At 34.7% G+C, this 18,178-nt stretch overlaps 1 protein-coding gene across 1 annotated transcript in view; it reads left to right on the top strand.

Annotated features, from left to right (window-relative positions):
* The first annotated feature begins 13,146 nt into the window (after positions 1-13,146).
* PTPRR (protein tyrosine phosphatase receptor type R) overlaps positions 13,147-18,178 on the top strand; it is a 108,312-nt gene continuing 103,280 nt past the window's right edge. The window contains exons 1-2 of the mRNA XM_090275648.1: positions 13,147-13,257; positions 16,011-16,166. Coding sequence (XP_090131774.1) covers positions 13,153-13,257; positions 16,011-16,166 — 261 coding nt within the window. The 5' untranslated portion in view covers positions 13,147-13,152. The remainder of the gene's footprint in view (positions 13,258-16,010; positions 16,167-18,178) is intronic.

Genomic DNA, 18,178 nt, shown 5'->3' with positions numbered 1-18,178 from the left:
GGGGAAAAGGTGACTGCTTGCATTTATGATAACTAGGAAAGAAAAGGAGAGGTTACAGTGGGATAAGTCACTAAATCTAGACATTTTTATGATAATGGTACCTTGGGGACCCTGCCTTTGCATGCAGACTTCACTAAAAGACTAGTCAGTGTCTTCCATTGTAATCGGATATGGGATACCAATAACGGAAAGTTGGTGACATGAGACACCCCTGAACTAATTCTCAACCCAGGACTTTAGCTTCATTGTTTTCCACCAGTAAACCAAGAAACTTGTTATTAAAGATTGCTGGCCTCATAAGAATGAATAGCTCTCACTAAGAATTATGTATGAATTCATTAGTTAACCTGTACAGAAAGTGCTATCACTTAAGTTTATTTCAAAAACTATGTATTTGTTTCCTTCTGTGTTCTAAGCATCGTATGACATTCCGGGCATATGAAGATTACAAATAAGAAGTTAGTTTGTGTGTTAAAAATCATATAGTGGTTCTGGTGTTGGTACAGAGTTATAGATAATTCTGATTTTATCTGTGGTCTGTGATGATGAATAACAATGTCAAAAATAGTGCATCTGGTGTTTTCATCCATCTTAATAATAAAATTGGATTAACTTCCTCTCTGATTCAATATTGAAGAAAACAGTAATCAAGATAGCCCAAATATATTATTTGATCCAAGAAGTCGATCTCTATTTGCCACAAAACGTAGAGTTGTCAGATTTTTTAAGCATATCTTTACCATGAAACCTGAGCAAATAATAATGCCAAATGATACCTTGGCAGTAATTTCATAGCAAGATTCTAGGGTTTAACAGCAAAATTTTAAAATAAAGAGAAATGAAAGTTTTCAGCAATTTTCTTTTAATGTCCAGTGGGTAAATCCTTTTTAATAAGAAGTCTTAAGAAATATGTAGTTTGTCAATATTGTACAGCAAAACACCTTCCCCTACAGCTTTCATAGTCTTAAATGTATCTGTTTCAATTGCCAGCATGAATTACTCAACTGATAATTGATACTGGATAGCGTTATATGAAATTAGCCATTTCTGTAGTTAGCTATAACAGGGAAGAGTAAGCTATATATAGTCTCCTTTGTTTTTTCTCATCAATCCATGTACTCCTAACAATTTAATAATCAGATCAGAGATATAGCAACCCTAATACCATGGCCCCAATCATGCTAAGAGCAAAACAAGTGTTCACTGGAAGGGTTGAGAAGTAATGACGGGATGAAATTGGCACAGTCATGCTGTGCATTAAAGTTGTGCTGCAGACAACGTCACTCAGAATCTTTCTAAAGTGAAATGGTTCTTGTGCACCGATCACCAAAGTAACACATTGTGGGATGTTATAGCTTATTGTTATGCTCTTTCTGTGGATGAATAAAACTGCAAGAATATTGACTAAAACTTACTCCACATTCTGTCTTTATTCATTTTTAGTCATGCAGAAAATTGTTAATTCCCACTATGATAGAAAAGTCAGGTCCCAAGAATAAAAGTTGAAAAGACACTGAATCATAAAGTTTTTATTTTCATCTCAAAAACACATGCCAATAAACTCATTTTATGTGATCATGTTTCTTAGAGAATTGGGTAGTTCACCAGAAGAGTGAAAAACAGAATCCTATTACAGTCATTGAAGGAGACATGGAGAGAATCAAAATAAACTAAATTTACGAGATCCTTCCATGGAGCGTTGGACTCCAAGCCACTCTTGGATCAGACTGCTTCAGAGCCTGTGTGGTCTCAAGCATTTGCATATAAAGAGCTGAAATTCCCAAAAGAAAATATTCCTGTGGATTGATAATAGGGAGCACCCAAGAGCCTGTAAGGATTGTTAATTTCTTCATTTTTTAAAGTGGTATTTATGTATTCATGGCTTAGGTATAATATCCGTTTCTGACTAGAAGGCAAAGTACCTGGGAAGTTGAAGTGTTATGACTTTACCCTTTGACATCTCTTCCCAAGGATCCCTAAATGCCACCTAGAGGTTAGTTTGGTCTCAATTCTTACTGAATAGGTAGGGAGTCAGGAGTCTCCTCTCTCCTTTCAGAAAAGCAGCATGAATGGAGTGGTCACAGCTGTGATGATGAGTTTTGTTACCTTGATCAGGCCGGATGGAGAAACCTGAATTTGTCTGACCTTGTTCTCCAGGCAGCATTCGCGGAGCGCTGCGCTTTTGTCCATGCAGGGTTTCTGCCTGGCCTCAATTCCAGCCATTTTTGACTCAGATTTTTGGCTGCTGAGTTCTGCCTCCAGCATGAGAAATGCTGAAGGGAGGGGGTGGTGACAATTGAAGGGAGACTGAGAGAGAACACAGGAATAACAATAACAAAGGAGAAATAACATTCAATACAATGTAGAACACATAATCAGGGAAGATGAATGTGGAAATTTCTATTGACTTGAATATATAATAAGGAGACTTGAAAACTCAGTGAAAAGCAAGTAACTTGCTATTATATTTATTTACTGTACCCAGGATAATATCTATTTGTGGTTAAATCATGATTTTTTTTTCTCCTGTCTCTGAAGAACTTTGTATTAAACCTCTACTTTCTTCTATTTTATCCATCGATATATTTGTAAGTTTTATAAAAATGCTTTTGTAAGTATAAATGAACACAAAAATCACTAAGTATAAGAATGGTAGTATCATAAAAGTATATAAAGTATTATTTTATAATTTATGGAAGCTATATCTCCTCCATTGAATTTATACTCAGAAAAGTCAAGACCTTCACCATTTCATGATTTTAAAAAATAGGTCCTAAGGTGAGGGCTTAGTCCAAATTACATAGAATTTAAAGTTTTCAAGACTATGTATACAAGTTCTTTATTTAATTACTAAAAAGTAGGTGTCTTTAAAGGCAAAAGAGAGATGTTTTACAAAAAAAAAAAGTTACTAAGGGATATGAAAGGGAACACTAATTAAGAGGTAACATTAAAATAGAGATGAGAAATTAATGAAATGAAGAAAACTAGGTTATACCAAGCTCTTTAAATGAGTAGGATCTAACCTAACTCACTAAAGTTAACTGTTTCAATATTAATATTTAATTTATAATAGTAAAGAGAAAAGAGGAAAAGGACACTGAGTATGAATTTAGTTCAATATTTACAGAGTCTTCTGTAGCATTTGAAATTTGGTTCGAAAGGGCAAGTAGTGAATAAATGGAAGCAGAGATTCTGAAATCAAAGGACATGCACAAAATGTGCCATTTTGATCTTAAACTTCAACTATATATTCTCTCAAAAAATGATATTACTTCAGCAAAACCAATTGTTTTAGCCATTACTTTCTTCTCCCTGATCTAAATTTCTGATTGACTTTTGACTAAAACTCCTTGATAGGTATAATAACCAGTAAATGTAAACACTGAAAATTTCATCAGGCCACTACTTACTGCCTTGATATTGTTATTGTTCCAGTGAGTAAGTAAAGGGCCTACATTTAATCAACAAAGTTGCTACTCATTTGTCCTTGGTACTGAATATACAGAGAAGCAGATTATTTAATTAATTATTCTTCACATTAATATATAGTAAATTCATATCTATCAGCAAAGTTTATGGAGCACTTTTATTTGCCAGTTTTAGTTGTTTTACTCAAGTGTTCTAATAACTCATGTAATTCTCAGAAGCCCTATGAAAGAGATGCAGGAGCTGGAGGCAGGGCAGCCTGAGGGCGAGATACTAGATAAGGTTCAGGAGCCAGATAAAGGATGGCCTTATAGGCCCTTGTGATTGAATTTGATTCTAAATGAGATAGAATGTCATTGGAGGATTTTAAGAGAGAAAGAAAAGCTGACCTAATTGTAAAAAAAAAAATTATAAATTAATACAAACACTAAGGTACCATAAACAAAAGTTTTGCGTCATTTCTTATCTGAAACAGTTAATAGAGAACATGGCTTGTCTAGGGCATCACAAAGAGTAAACTGGCAGAACTCAGAGACAAATGAAAATAATAATAATACACACATTACAAAAATCAAAGCCACGTTAGAAACAAAAGAAACAGATTCTACTGAAAATATATAAGTAAATAGAGCAGGCCAGAGAAAATTTCAACTGAGTAAAGATATACAAATGGTAAGAGAAAATAAGTACATAAAATGTTTAGAGAGAAAGACAAGGGATGTACAATTGCGTAATTGATGTCTTTGAAGATGAATAAAAATATTTAGAAAAAATGATTCAAATGTATAACGGATGTAAGTATCTCTGAAATAAAGAGTCTGGACTGTGTAGACTTCAAAGGCATGACATGTTACAGAAACTATCAACCCAAAGAAATATCCTGATGACGTTTAAAGATAAAGATTTCAATGAGATTACAGGCCAAAGAAAGCAAGTTGTCTTGAAGACAGACTAGCCTCAGGCCAGGGTATTTTTCATAGCAACTTTCAATGCCAGAAGGCATCAAAATAATAGCTCAGAATTCAAAGGCAAAAAATAAAAATAAAAATTGAATCAATAATTTAATATCCATCCAAGATGTTGTTTATCGTCAAAGGCACAATAAATACATTTTCAAACATATAATGCCTCAGGAGAAATAGCACTCATGAGCTCTACTTGAAAAAAAGCTATTTGATAATGAAATCCAGCTACATAAGAGATATGTCAAAATAAAAGAATTCAGGAATGGTGACATCCTTCAAAAAAAGACTGATCATGAGCATTGAATCCATTTGAACATATAACTAACACTATCAAACTTTAGAAATTACAGTTCACAGAATACACTCATCAGTATAAATTATGCTAATGCAACCCCAATGTCTTAGCAACTTAATGCAATAAAAATTTATGTTTCACTCATGTCACTCACTGTTTAATGAGGGATGTTGGACTGGGCTTCTGCTTTTTGCAGTGATTCAGGGTCCCAGGCATCTTCCATTGTGTAGTCTTAGGTTCACCCTGGAACCATCCAGCTTGTTGGAAGAGGGAAGAGAGAAAGAGAAAGTAGACAAGGCGCCCTTCTTAACTGCACTGACTGAAATGTGCTTTTACTTGCACTTACATTAATTGGTGAGAAATATTATATGGCTCCACCTAGGCATAAACAGACTGAGTTTCCAGGGGGGAAAAATAATTTGGTGAGTGGTCTCTATTACACAGGATATAATGTAAATATCATAAAACATAACAATATAGAATAATAGTACAATTATTAAAACTGGGTGATGCCCTGGCCGGTGTGGCTCAGTTGGTTGGGTGTCATCCTGCAAACTAAAAGGTCTCTGGTTTGATTCCTGGTCAGAGTCTATGCCGGGGTCACCAGTTAGGTTTCAGTGGAGTAAGTGCAAGAGGCAACCAATGTTTCTCTCCCCTTCTTATTCCTTCCTTTCCCCTCTCTCTAGAATCAATAAAAGAAAAAAAAATTTTTTTACTGGGTGGTGATGATGAGAATTGGTGGGAAGAGATGTCCGTTTTCTCATTTTCATAACAAGAAGTTAATAAGTACTTTCTAAAGTTTATAAATTAAGAAGTAAAGGTTTATATATTGTCATATTATAGTTAATATTTTAAATATAGACATTGGAAGAAAAATGTAGAACAACAAAAACAAAAGGCCATATAGCAAAACACAGACAACTAAAAAAGTAAAAACACAAACAAAATAAGATAACACAAAATAAAGTGATACAATACGTTCATATCAGTTAAAGTAATAAAAGGAAATGGGATAAGCTAACCTATTAAGAATAAGGAATTATTAGTTAAGAATCAATTCATGATATTTGACAATAGTATATACTCTAAATATAGAATGTACCCCAGATATATCAATAAGAGGAAAAAGCAATATGGGTAATTTTATCCTATTGTATTTAATAGTAATATACATGATATATAATATGTACCTATTATTTGTGTATAATATATACATAGAAAATATTTGGAAGGATACACAAGAAATAGCTTGCTATTTCTGGATAGTCAAATGAAGGGTTAAGAGAGGACAAGTATACTTCCGCTTTTTACTATACATCGTTCCGTACCTTAAATTGTTTTGAAGGATAAAATTTTATAACAAAACTTCAAACAAAAATAACTGTAGTTAAACTCAGAGTACTTCTGGAGAGCTGAAAGATGCAAGCACAGGAAGGGGAAGAGGGCTAAGGGGTGGCTTTGAGCTGGGTTTCCAAGAAGGAAATTCTTTCAGCAAGTGAGCTACAGATGCAGACAGAGTGTGGAACGGGTATGTCATGTTTAGTGCACGTTAGGTACAGCTGCAGTATAAGGTGCATGGTGGAGGGGCTGGGAGGTGAGACTGGAAGGAACCGAGGAGTTAGAACTTTCATTAGAAAATGAGATTTCCTCCAAGTATTTGAAACAGAATAGTGGCTTGACTGGGGTAGCATTTAACATAGATAACTCATTCAAAGAATGAGTTAGAGGCTGTAGTCCAGATAAACATGTTGGTGGCCTGAACTAAGGCGGTGGAAATATAAATAAAGAAAAGATGGATTCAATATTCAAGAGATATTTAGAAGGCAGAATAAGCAGAACTTGATAATTAACTGAATGTCATGATGATGGAGTGAAACATGAAGAAAAGAGTCAAGTTAATATGATGTCCAAATATGGTATACTTTATTCTTTTATATAAAATATAGAAATTAGAAGTAAATTTGATTGTGCATGAGAGAGGGAAAATGTATGTTCAGTTTTGGTAATATTGAGTTTGCAGTATAAGTGGAACATTCAGGTAAAGGCAGGTAGGTGTAAGACTCTGAAAAAGGTGAGAACATAAAATATGGAAATAAGAATCATTAGTTTGTAAGTAATGACAGAAGACATTGTGGAGAATTATAAGAAGGACTGAGTGATGGCATAAATGTCTCTCATAGATCAGGGTTTTCTACAAGGTTCAAAGATGTAAACAGAGAAACTTTATTCCTGGAAATCACTTGCCGGTCTAACTGCTGGCCAAAAAAGGGGAGGCTCCTTACCAAGAATGGAGGTAGAGATTCCAGGCAGCAAAGACAACACATGAGTTAGAGAGCGGTGGGTGGATTCCCTCTGACAGGCTTTGGTCCTGAAAGAAGCTGAGTTCTTTTGTGTCTGTTGGGAACTGAGACTAGACTTCTCTCAGGCACTTGGAGGCCATCCCTGTAGGAAAACAGATGACCATTTGGCCTTCTTCCCCCTAACAGGGCCATCGGATGTGGCCTGACTCTTACTGGGGATGACCAGATGACAGTCCAGGACACCTAATAACATCAAGAGGGGGCTAGTATTTAGAAACTTGCCCCTTTTCCAGGCAAAACTAATTCAGTCATACTTTAAAAAAAATAACTAAAAGCTAATCATATACTTAGAATTTAAACACAATGCTGGTACCTAAATTCAAGTGTTACATTTTAATCAGTTGCTTCAGACTGATTTATATCTAACACTCACAGGCTTCAACTACATTGGTGGACAGTCTGGTAGCCAAAGAAAGTCTTGTTACAAAGTGGGCTTTACTTTGTTAGGGAAAATGGTAGTGAGGGAAAGGACATCGGCGCAGGTAAAAGGAATTGACTGAGGAACTTCTTAACAAGGCAGAGGCCCTATAAATTTAATTATGGATGGAGTGTTAAATCTTTAAATTTTGTATTATGTTGTGTAATTTTGGAGGGTATGTTTATATGTCTGTAATATCAATGAAAACACTCAATTGTTCTTGGATAGTAACTATTTACATTATTTACTACTGTTAAGTGGCTTAGCATTTGCATGGAGAAAGAGCATTTTAATCTTTTTAAAATTAAAAATTTCAATCATTTGTGTGTTATATGATAGAAATAACCCAACAAGTTGAACATTCAGACAAAAATATGTCTGTCACTGTTGTTTGGTAAGTTGAAAGTGGTAACACTGTTGTTATTGCCATGGAAATTTACATTATATCCCAATTGTTGCTTCACTTAATAGGATGAGGAGAAGCTGTGCATTTCCAGCTTCCATCCAGAAGCATTTATCCTACAACAATAGCAAATCATGCACTTTTATTTTCTCTGAAATGCAATTCTCATGTTGTCTCATTTTTTAAATTGCACTCGTGTATAATGTCTGGCATATATTAGGCCCTCAAATATATATTTTTCTATTTGTACTATATTTTATCATCACTATTTTATGGGGAATAGTCAGAAATACATGCATGCCCTGTGGAGTCAGTCCAGTTTTTCACAGGCAAGTAGACAACTGGGACAAATTATTGAGATGTTTTGATGCATGAACCAGATGATTGCGGTTTTAAGCTAACTGCTTCAACTCATTCCCTTGAGTTAGGTTGCCTAAATTTCTGCTCCAAATGCACAATTTCACCATTTTAGACAGTTGCCTTTTTTCTAATTTTTAATCACAAGTTCCCTTTTCACTTTCATTTACCATTCACTCTGAGGAACTTGGACTTGAATACTGTTTCCACAGTTACAAGCCTCAAGATAATCATGGCCCTGAGAACTGAGTTCTCAGGTGTATACACAACCCCCTTGACTCCCAGTTCTCAGCTTAGATCATTGGCTCCAAATTTTGCCCATGGGGATCAGGAACAGTGCCTGCCTTCTCATGCTGCCTGACAAACACTGCTTGGGAGCCAAGAGTCAATGGTTCCGCATCAGGGTTTGTGGGAACCAGGAACCCATCTTTGCCTTGCAAAGGAAGGGGAGTGAACAATCTGCGATACAATGCCATATCTTTATGGAGTAAAAAATCTCTGCTATGATGTCTCATATCTACAGGCAGTCTCCACAACCTTGCAGAGCTGAAAGTCAGCTGTTGGGTAAAAAGAAGCTTATATTTCTCAGAGCCACCAGATGGACTGAGTTTCTCTAATTTCTTGGGTTTTCCAGGTGAATACATAAAGCATGCTTGAAAGTATGTTTTTCTCATCACTGCAGTTTCAAATCCTACTTATCCTTTAGCGTTGAGCTCATCTTATTTTCTGTATTAAATTTTGTTGTTAAATATTGCAAACATTTTTAGACTATAGAAAAGTACAAACATACAGAGAATAATATGGCAAACAATTGTGTTCCATTAGACAGTTTTCATTTAATTTAAAAAAAGGATTATTGATGATATTGAAGTACTTTATCTACATAATCCCAACATAAGTCTTTTCCCCTCTCCTCAGAAGCAAGATGTACCTCAGAGTTGGGCTGTCTAGTTTTTGAATGGTAGTGCCCTTTTCTGGATCTCAGATTTCTTCAAGGAGTACAGTTCTAGCTCTCTAATGTGACCAAGTCCTGTGATCCATTTCCCCGTGAAGGCATTAAAAGATCCTAAGGTATAAAGGTGCTCTGGAGCTTCAGCTGGGTCCACCATTTTTACTGGTAACCATTAGACCTATTTTCACTTCTCCCAGCTCCTCTGATTCCTGTAGCATTGAGCACCTGGTCCAGTTTCCAGTCACTTATTTTGTACCAACTTTATGAATAGAGGATGTATTATTACCTGACAAGACTATAAAATCTTGAAACAGTATAATTCTCCTTTTAGATTGAACTGGGAGAAGGCCCTATAAGAGTTCTTACACTAGAGTAGTTTACACTTGTAAGCCAATCTCTTTATCAGAGAAGTGTATACATAGAAGTGTGCCTCATTTTCTAGAATAGGTGATATGCAACCATCCAACAGTTATTGATAACCTACTATGGTCTAATTTATCAATTAAGCATTATAAAAATATAAGAAATGCACATTGATTTATAAAATGCATTATTAAAAAATCAAAAGATAAATGAGAAGCTATTACAACTGATACTACAAAATACAAAGGATCATAAAAGACTACTATGAACAATTATATGTCAACAAATTGGACAGCCTATAAGAAATGGATAAATTCCTAGAAACATACAATTTACTAAGACTGAATTATGAAGAAATAGAAAATTTGACCAGGCTGATTAATAGTAAGGAGATTGAATCAATCAAAAACCTAACAAAGTTCAGGACCACATGGCTTCACAAGTGAATTCTACCAAACATTAAAAAAAAAAAAGAGTTAATACCAATCCTTCTCAAACTCTTCCAAGAAATAAAAGACTAGAAAGCTCTTTCAAACTCACTTTATAAGGCCAGAATTACCCTGATACCAAAATCAGACAAGGATGTCACAAGAAAAGAAAATTACAGGTCAATATTCCTGATAAACAGAGATGCAAAAATCCTCAACAAAATATTAGCAAACTGAATTAAAAAATACATCAAAAGGATGTTTTACCATGATCAAGTGGGATTTATTACAGAGTTGCAAAGATAGTTCAACATTTGCATATCAGTCAATGTTATATACCATATTAACAAAATTAAGGATAAAAATTATATGATCATGTCAATAAATGAAGAAAAAGCATTTGACAAAAGCCAACATCCATTTATGATAAATACTCAACAAGGATGGTATAAGGGGAACATATATCAGTATAATAAAGGTCAGATATGACAAGTCCACAGCTAACATATTTGATGGTAAAAAGCTGAAAGTTCTTCTAAGATCAGAAAAAAAGTAAGGATACTCATTCTCATGACTTTTTTCAACATAGTAATGAAAGTCCTAGCCAGATTAATTAGGCAAGAAAAAGAACTAAAAGACATCTAAATTGGAAAGGAAGTAAAACTGCCACTATTTGCAGATGACATGATATTATGTATAGAAAACCGTAAAGGCTCCATCAAAAAACTGTTAGAATTAATAAATTAATTCAGTAATGTTGCAGGATACAAAATCAATGCAAATAAAGTTGTTGCATTTCTATACACTAATAGTGAACTATCAGAAAGTGAAATTAAGAAAACAATTTCATTTACAATTTCATCAAAAAAGAGTAATACTCAGACATAATTTTAATGAAAGAGGTAAGAGACCTGTGTACTGAAAACTACGACAGTAGTTTAAGAAATTTAAGACACACACACACAAAATGGAAAGATTTAATGCAATCTTTATAAAAATGTCAATGATTTTTTCACACATATAGAACAAGCAATCCAAAAAATCATATGGATCCGCAAAAGACCCCAAACAGCCAAAGCAATGTTGATTAAAAAGAACAAAGCTGAAGGTATTGCACTCCCTAATTTCAAATTCTCTTACAAAGCTGTAGTATTTAAAACAGCATGGTATTGGCATAAAAGCAGACACATAGATCAATGGAACTGAATAGAGAGCCCAGAAATAAATCCACAGATATGACGAAGAAGCCAAGAATATGCAATGGGTAAAGGACAGTCCCTTCAAGAGTGTTGGGAAAACTGGGCAGTCACATACAAAAGAATAAACTGAATCACTATCTTATACCATACACAAAAATTAACTGAAAATGGATTAAAGATTAGAATGTAAGACCTGAAAGAATAAAATTCTAGAGGAAAGCATATATGGTAAACTCTTTGACATAGGCCTTGGTGATTATTTTTTTACTCTGACACCAAAAATGAAAGCAAAGCAAAACCAAAAATAAATAAGTGGGGATACATTGACTAAAAAGTCTATGCACAGCAAAGTAAACCATTAACAAAATAAAAAATCAACCTACTGACTGGGAGAATATATTTTCCAGTCATATATCTGATAAGAGGTTAATGTACAAAATACAAGGAACTCATACATGTCAGTACAAAAAATTCCAATTTAAAAATGGGCAGAAGATATTAATAGACAATTTTCGAAAGATGGACAACAGGTACATGAAAAGATGCTCAACATTATTGATTATCAGAGAAATTCAAATTAAAACCACAATGGGATATCATCTAGCACTAGTTAGAATGGCTATTATCAAAAAGGCAAGGCAAGGATGTGGAGGAAAGGGAACCCTTGAGTACTATTGGTGGGAAATACAAAAACTTGGTGCAGCCACTATGGAAAACAGTACAGAGGTTCCTCAAAAAATTAAAAATAGTACTATCATATGATCCAGTAATTCTGCCTCTGGGTATTTATCTGAAGAAAATGAAAAAACTAACTTGAAAAGGTGTATTCACTTCCATGTTCAGGGCAGCATTACTTACAAGAGCCAAGAGAGGGAAACAACCTAAGTGTCCATCGATGAGTGAAAAAAGAAAATGTGATACACACAATGGAATAATATTTGGCCACACACACACACACAAAAGATGAAATCTTGCTATTGCACCAATAAGAATGGACCTCAAGGGCATTCATTATGCTTGGCGAAATAAGTCAGAAAAAGACAAATACCAAATGATCTTTTATGGGAAGTCTTTAAAAAAAGAAAAGAAAATCAAGCTCATAAGATACAGAGAACAGATTGGTGGTTGGCAGAGGTGCGGGGAGAAGATGGAAGAAATGGGTGAAGGGGGTAAAAATAGAATATTATTAAATGTGTATATGTTTAAAATGTGTAAAAATTTGTTTTTCCCATCTTACACAATATTTGAAATGATTATGATCCATTTTTGGAAATAGATAGTTAACTAGTTTATGGTTTAAATGTAGTAATGTCACCCACAATTTAAATTAAAGCTATATTATTATTTTAGGAATTTTAAAATGTTTAGTTGTCTTTTTCCGAAACAACTTGAAAATTAAAAGTGTTTGTTGAAACAATTGAATAAAAATTGTTTACCTTAGACCAAATCATTGGGTTTTGTTTTGTTTTTTTACCGGAGCTTGAAACTACATTATTGCACCTCATTCTTTGCCTTGCATTGGCATAAGATCACTATATAGAGAAACTGGCAAGTCTGGTGCTATGGAACTTACACAGTATCTTCCTGACTGTGTGTGAACACAAATTAATGCTGTCCTTCAGCTTGGATTATGGAAATACACTTGGCCACATATTCCATTCTGTCATCTGGACTTAAAATAAAGCAAGTAAACTGACACATTTCAGTGAAATTCTTCATGAATTGATCATTCATATACCTCATTGATTATAAATAGACACATTGTATTATTATACAATGTACCATCTTTTTAACTAACACCATTTAAAATTTCGCATAAAACATCCCTATAATATTATCTCCATTACAAATGCAACAAAGCACCATGAGTGTAAAATTTACCAAAATCATAGAAATTGTTATGGTCAGTCATCAGTCAAGAACTTAATATCCAAAGACTTAACTTAATTTGAATTTCTTTTTTTCTTTATTTTCCAGACACTGCAAATGGATGTTAACAAGCTGAACATAACTTTGCTTCAAATATTCCGCCAGGGAGTGGCGGCCGCTTTAGGACTGTTACCTCAGCAAGTGCACATCAATCGCCTCATTGTAAGATGCCTCCATTTCACATTCCCAGATACAGACTTTGATCTTTACTGAAGGACTCAATAATAAAGAACAACCATTTCAAACACCAGTGCTATAGTTCTATGGCCCATGAGACAAATCTGGCATACAGCGGTTTTTGTAAGGGAAGTTTTATTGCAATTTGTTTACATATTGTCAATGGCTACTTTCATGTTACAGTGACTGAGTTGTCATTCTAACATTGTTTAGCTAAATCAAAAGTTAAGTCACTTACTATCTGGCCTTTTACAGAAAAAGTTTATCAATTCCCTCATAGTTCAAGGTTAATACCCTGGTAGGTATTGGTAGGTATGAATAAAGTGGCACAAAGTACTTATCAACCTGGCATCACACCCAAAATATTCTTCCTAAGAGTGAGAACTTCTGTATCAGTTAAAGCACTGTCTCCAGGCAGTATCTATGAAAACTCATTCAAATATAGCAGTAGGATATAGGGCACTGAATGTACAGGCAGAGGATTTTGATTAAAGAGAAAGAAACACCAGTCTTGGGGACAGTGGTCCAAATGGAAACAAGAATAGATGGTTCTGAAAAGCCTAGAGGAAACTTGGATAGGTACATGGGGTGGAGATGAGACATACCCACAGAATTTTTTGCACAGTCCACTTTAGACCTATCTACCAATCAATCATCCATATCCTTCCTTCCCCTCTTCTCTCAGTTTTTGGAAACCTTGATGTCATCCAACTACTTGTTCCCATCTGCACTTAAAGGCAGGCGTGAGCAAAGGCAGAGAAAGGCAAATTCAAAGCAGATGATTCTCTCCTCATAAAAAGCTAATTACCTAAGTTTTCTGTGAAAAGGGACTTTGGAGTGATCTTACAGATTTAAAATTGTTCTTAATTTCCACTGTAACATGAACTCAAGCAAGGACCACGTGTTCTCCTTGCTTAAATCCTTATTCTCCAGCTCAGGCTCAGCTTTCTGCTGATTCAACATCTCCATTTCCAGCTATGGAGAACAATTTGCTTTTTATTTTGATTTAGGGTTTTTGTCTTTTTTACATTTTTATGTGTGTGGATGGGTGAGTTGTTTTATTCCCCATAATGACTTTATTCTGTAGGTAAACTATTTTGGGGGACTAAATACGCTTAATAACCAGCGTTTTTAACTCAGTACCATAGAAGAGGAAATACAATATTTCCTGATAGCCTAAAAGAGGGAAATACAGGTTTTATATCCAAGGCATACCTTGCTTCAATGAGAAGCTTTAGACACTAGATGTCTTAGGTCTAGATTTAGGTATTTTTATATACTTATATATCTTAGATATATTTCTAAATATATTTATTTATATATGGTTATATATTTACTTAAGCATTACTATATTTAATATTAAATATATTTATGTATTTAATGAACACGATAGTTTTTTGCAGGGATAAAAAGAAGATTTGCCACACTCAGGCAAGGATACACATATCCTGGGAGAATGTTAGTGGCTTTTATAAACACCTGTTTCTGAGGGTAGTTATCATAATGGGTAGAGTTATGCTGATACCTGAGGCAGCAGAGCCCAGTGATGAAGAGCATTTACTTTGGAGACAGACAGAACCACGCTCCATTTCCAGCTTGGCCCCGTCTCAGCTGTATGACCTTGGGCAAGCTACTTGTGTTTCTTCCTTTACAGAATGGAGAGAACAATAACATCCATGTACCAGAGGGGGTTTGAGCATTAAATGAGATAACAGATTTAAGCTATATAAGAGTATGTCAGGCAAAAAAGGCAAAAAACAAGTGCTCTATTCCTGATATTGTTGTTATTAGGTCATAAGCTATTTAAATTATTATAAGCATGTTTGACATCAGCATTACGCTATATTTAGTCATTGTCTGGTGTTTCCTGCAAGCACGGCAATGCTTTTTTTCTCGATTGCTAGTGGTACTTCGATATTCCATTCTATACTTGTCTGAACTTCTGATAGATTGCATTCAAAGATAATTTTCTAGCATGAGAGAACTCTTTGTGTCCAAAAAAAAAATACTGACAATAATTCCCTTCATAAGTACATTGTATAACTTATACAGAGAATCTATCAATGGCAATGGCATTTTTGTGATGTGTTTTTCATGTGTATGCATCCTGTCCACCATTTATGGTAGAAAAAAAATCCTCTGTCAACATTTCAGCTAATGAGGTAATACTAATAGGAAAGTACTATGATATTACTCTACAGCATATGCATTTCTACCCACGGATAGACTTTTTAAATTTGACATTTGAGGTGAAGAACAGAATCAGGGAAATGACTTCAAATGTAGTATCACCTTCCTTAGTGGTTCCAGTCTTCATATTAATACAGGTTATAAGTAAAATATATGGAGTGGCAATGTCTAATAATTGTACAATTGCATCAGGTTTTATTAATTCATTTGGTTTTAAAATGCTTCTTTAAACACAATACTCAGGGAACATCCAAACAGTACATTTCAAAAATTATAATATGGAATGGAAAATTACCCAGCATCAAATAAAATATGAAATTACAAATCTTGAGGTATCGATTACTTGAATAAAAGCCATTTGAAGACTTCAGGCCTTGGGCTGGTATTATTAAGTATTCCAGAGGATATCTAATAAATGTAATCTCTAAGATGTCTTCTAAGGTTCTAGGGTTCCAGTTTTCTTTAATGTTTCTAGAGGAAGGTAAAAAATATTTCCCAAAGTTGTTTAAAATGTCTGTTAACATATACAAATAATCTGCATTTCCTAGGGAAAGAGGAACAGTGTGGAACTCTTTGTGTCTCCCATTAACCGAAAAGGAGGAATTTCTGAGGCTCTCCCATCTGAGGAAGTGCTGCGTTCACTTAATATCAATGTTTTGCATCAAAGTTTATCCCAATTTGGAATTACAGAAGTCTCTCCTGAGGTATGTTATTTAATGGAAGATTTCATCTAAAAGTTTGCATTTAGCAAGACACAGTATACTGACCTTGATATTAATGCTGTTTATTTTATGTTGTTTTGACAATAAAAATCTCCTTAAGAGTCAGAATTCTCTGATCTTCATCCCATATATGTTTATCCCTTAAGGAAATTTATTTTCACATCAAAGTTTCAATTTTTGACACTTTCTTCTTCAAATCTTTATGGCCTTGTAATTTATTTTGACCTATCCAGTACATTGTCTAGAAGAAAGGCCACTTAGATATCTTTGTCAACTGGTTATTTCAAACTGAAATATAAAAAAACAAAAAAAACAAAAAAACACACAGATATTTCTTCATCAACAGGTACACCTCTACTGGTTGGCATCATTGGCAAAAAAGTCACCATATAGTCACCTTTTTCCATGACCTTGAAATTAATTTGAAATGTTGTTTTTCTTTTGCTGAGGATCCCAACCTTAAGAACTAGGAGTATTTTCTTCATAGTATTTCTCAATTTTGATTCTGCTTAAATCTCCCCCACCAAACCAACCGTTCTCACTCCTGGATCAATTCTGTCCTTTTTCTGCTATTCCTTTTCCACCCCACTCCAGGAGATTCCACAGAATGATCATCATCTTAAACATATATAATTAAATTCACAGGATCACAGAATTAGACCTTGAGGGAACATCTGTGAACATTTTATAGGTACAGAAGTAAGACCCATAGAAATTAAGTGATGTCACCAAAGTGACAAAGCACATGAGGTATAAAACAACATTTAAAATCTAGACATCTTGAGTATCAGTCTATTCCATTTTTCGATAAAGCTTATTGCCTCTCATTTCAGCAAATATCACAGGTATTATATAAAAAGCTTTTGTACAAGATTGAGTTTGAAACCCAAAGCCACTTAAGATGTGTGTGCATCCTTGGACAGGTGATTTAATTTCTGTGATATTAAGTAATTGTATAGTGTCAGCCTCTCTGATGCTCAGTTTCTTCACATCCAAAATGGGTATAGGCTTTATTGCCAGGCTTGCAATATGAATTAATTTTCAAAATATTTGTGGAAATTCTCATATACAGTAGACATTGAACAAATATTTGAATGCAGGATGGCTTAGCAGAATGAAAGTGTATGTCGTCATTGAATCATGACTATAACAACAACCTCCAACTGGTCTGTCTGCATTTAGTTTTGCTCTGATCCCTGCCCTACACACACACACACACACACACACACACACACACACACACACACACACACAGTGATTTTCTCTTTTGGCACCAGAGTAACCTTTCTAAAGTAAATCTGGCCATGACCTCCTAATGTCATGATTCTTTTTTGGCTTCCTAAATGCTACAGAATCAAACAAGTATTTCTGAATGATCCTTGTTGAACAATACTCTCCTAGTTTATGCTTCAGCAACTCCAAACTTAACAGACATCATGGCATCCCGTATCTCCTCTTCTTTCCATGCTCTTGTGTACATTGATCCTTCTACACACCTTTCATGTTTCAAGATTAGTCTTCTCTATAACGAAGTCTTCCCTTGTGTTTCCACAGATGTGAGTGCTCGTTGATTTGTGCTCTTAGTTAGCTTGGTAGAAAACTCCTTATTCCCCTGTTAATCTTCAAGTCCGTCTTTGCACTGTAGGTTTATTGAGAGGCATGCCAAGTCATTTTATCTGTGTCCTTGGTGCCTTTGTTCAGTGCCTGCTATTCAATGGGCATACAAATAGCCAAACACTGTGCTAGGTGGTATCCAAAGTCTGAAAAACAAGTGAATAAACAAATCAAATATGATTCTTGCTCTCAATAGGTTTACATCCTTATAGGACAAATAAGAAACAAGAGACAAGGAGAATGCAGGGGTATGATAATGTTACTGTGCTGTAACATGGGAGCTTTGAGGAAGAAGAGGCCACCTCATGCTTCAAAGAGACCAGAGGAAAAGATCAACATCAGCTTCAACATCCAGACCCCTCCCAGTCCTACCTGCATGT

This window comes from Furipterus horrens, unplaced genomic scaffold (genome assembly GCF_987537825.1).
Source record: "Furipterus horrens unplaced genomic scaffold, mFurHor1.1.pri manual_scaffold_4, whole genome shotgun sequence".
NCBI classification, from domain to species: Eukaryota; Metazoa; Chordata; class Mammalia; order Chiroptera; family Furipteridae; genus Furipterus; species Furipterus horrens.
This window is presented reverse-complemented; position numbering and strand designations above follow the sequence as displayed.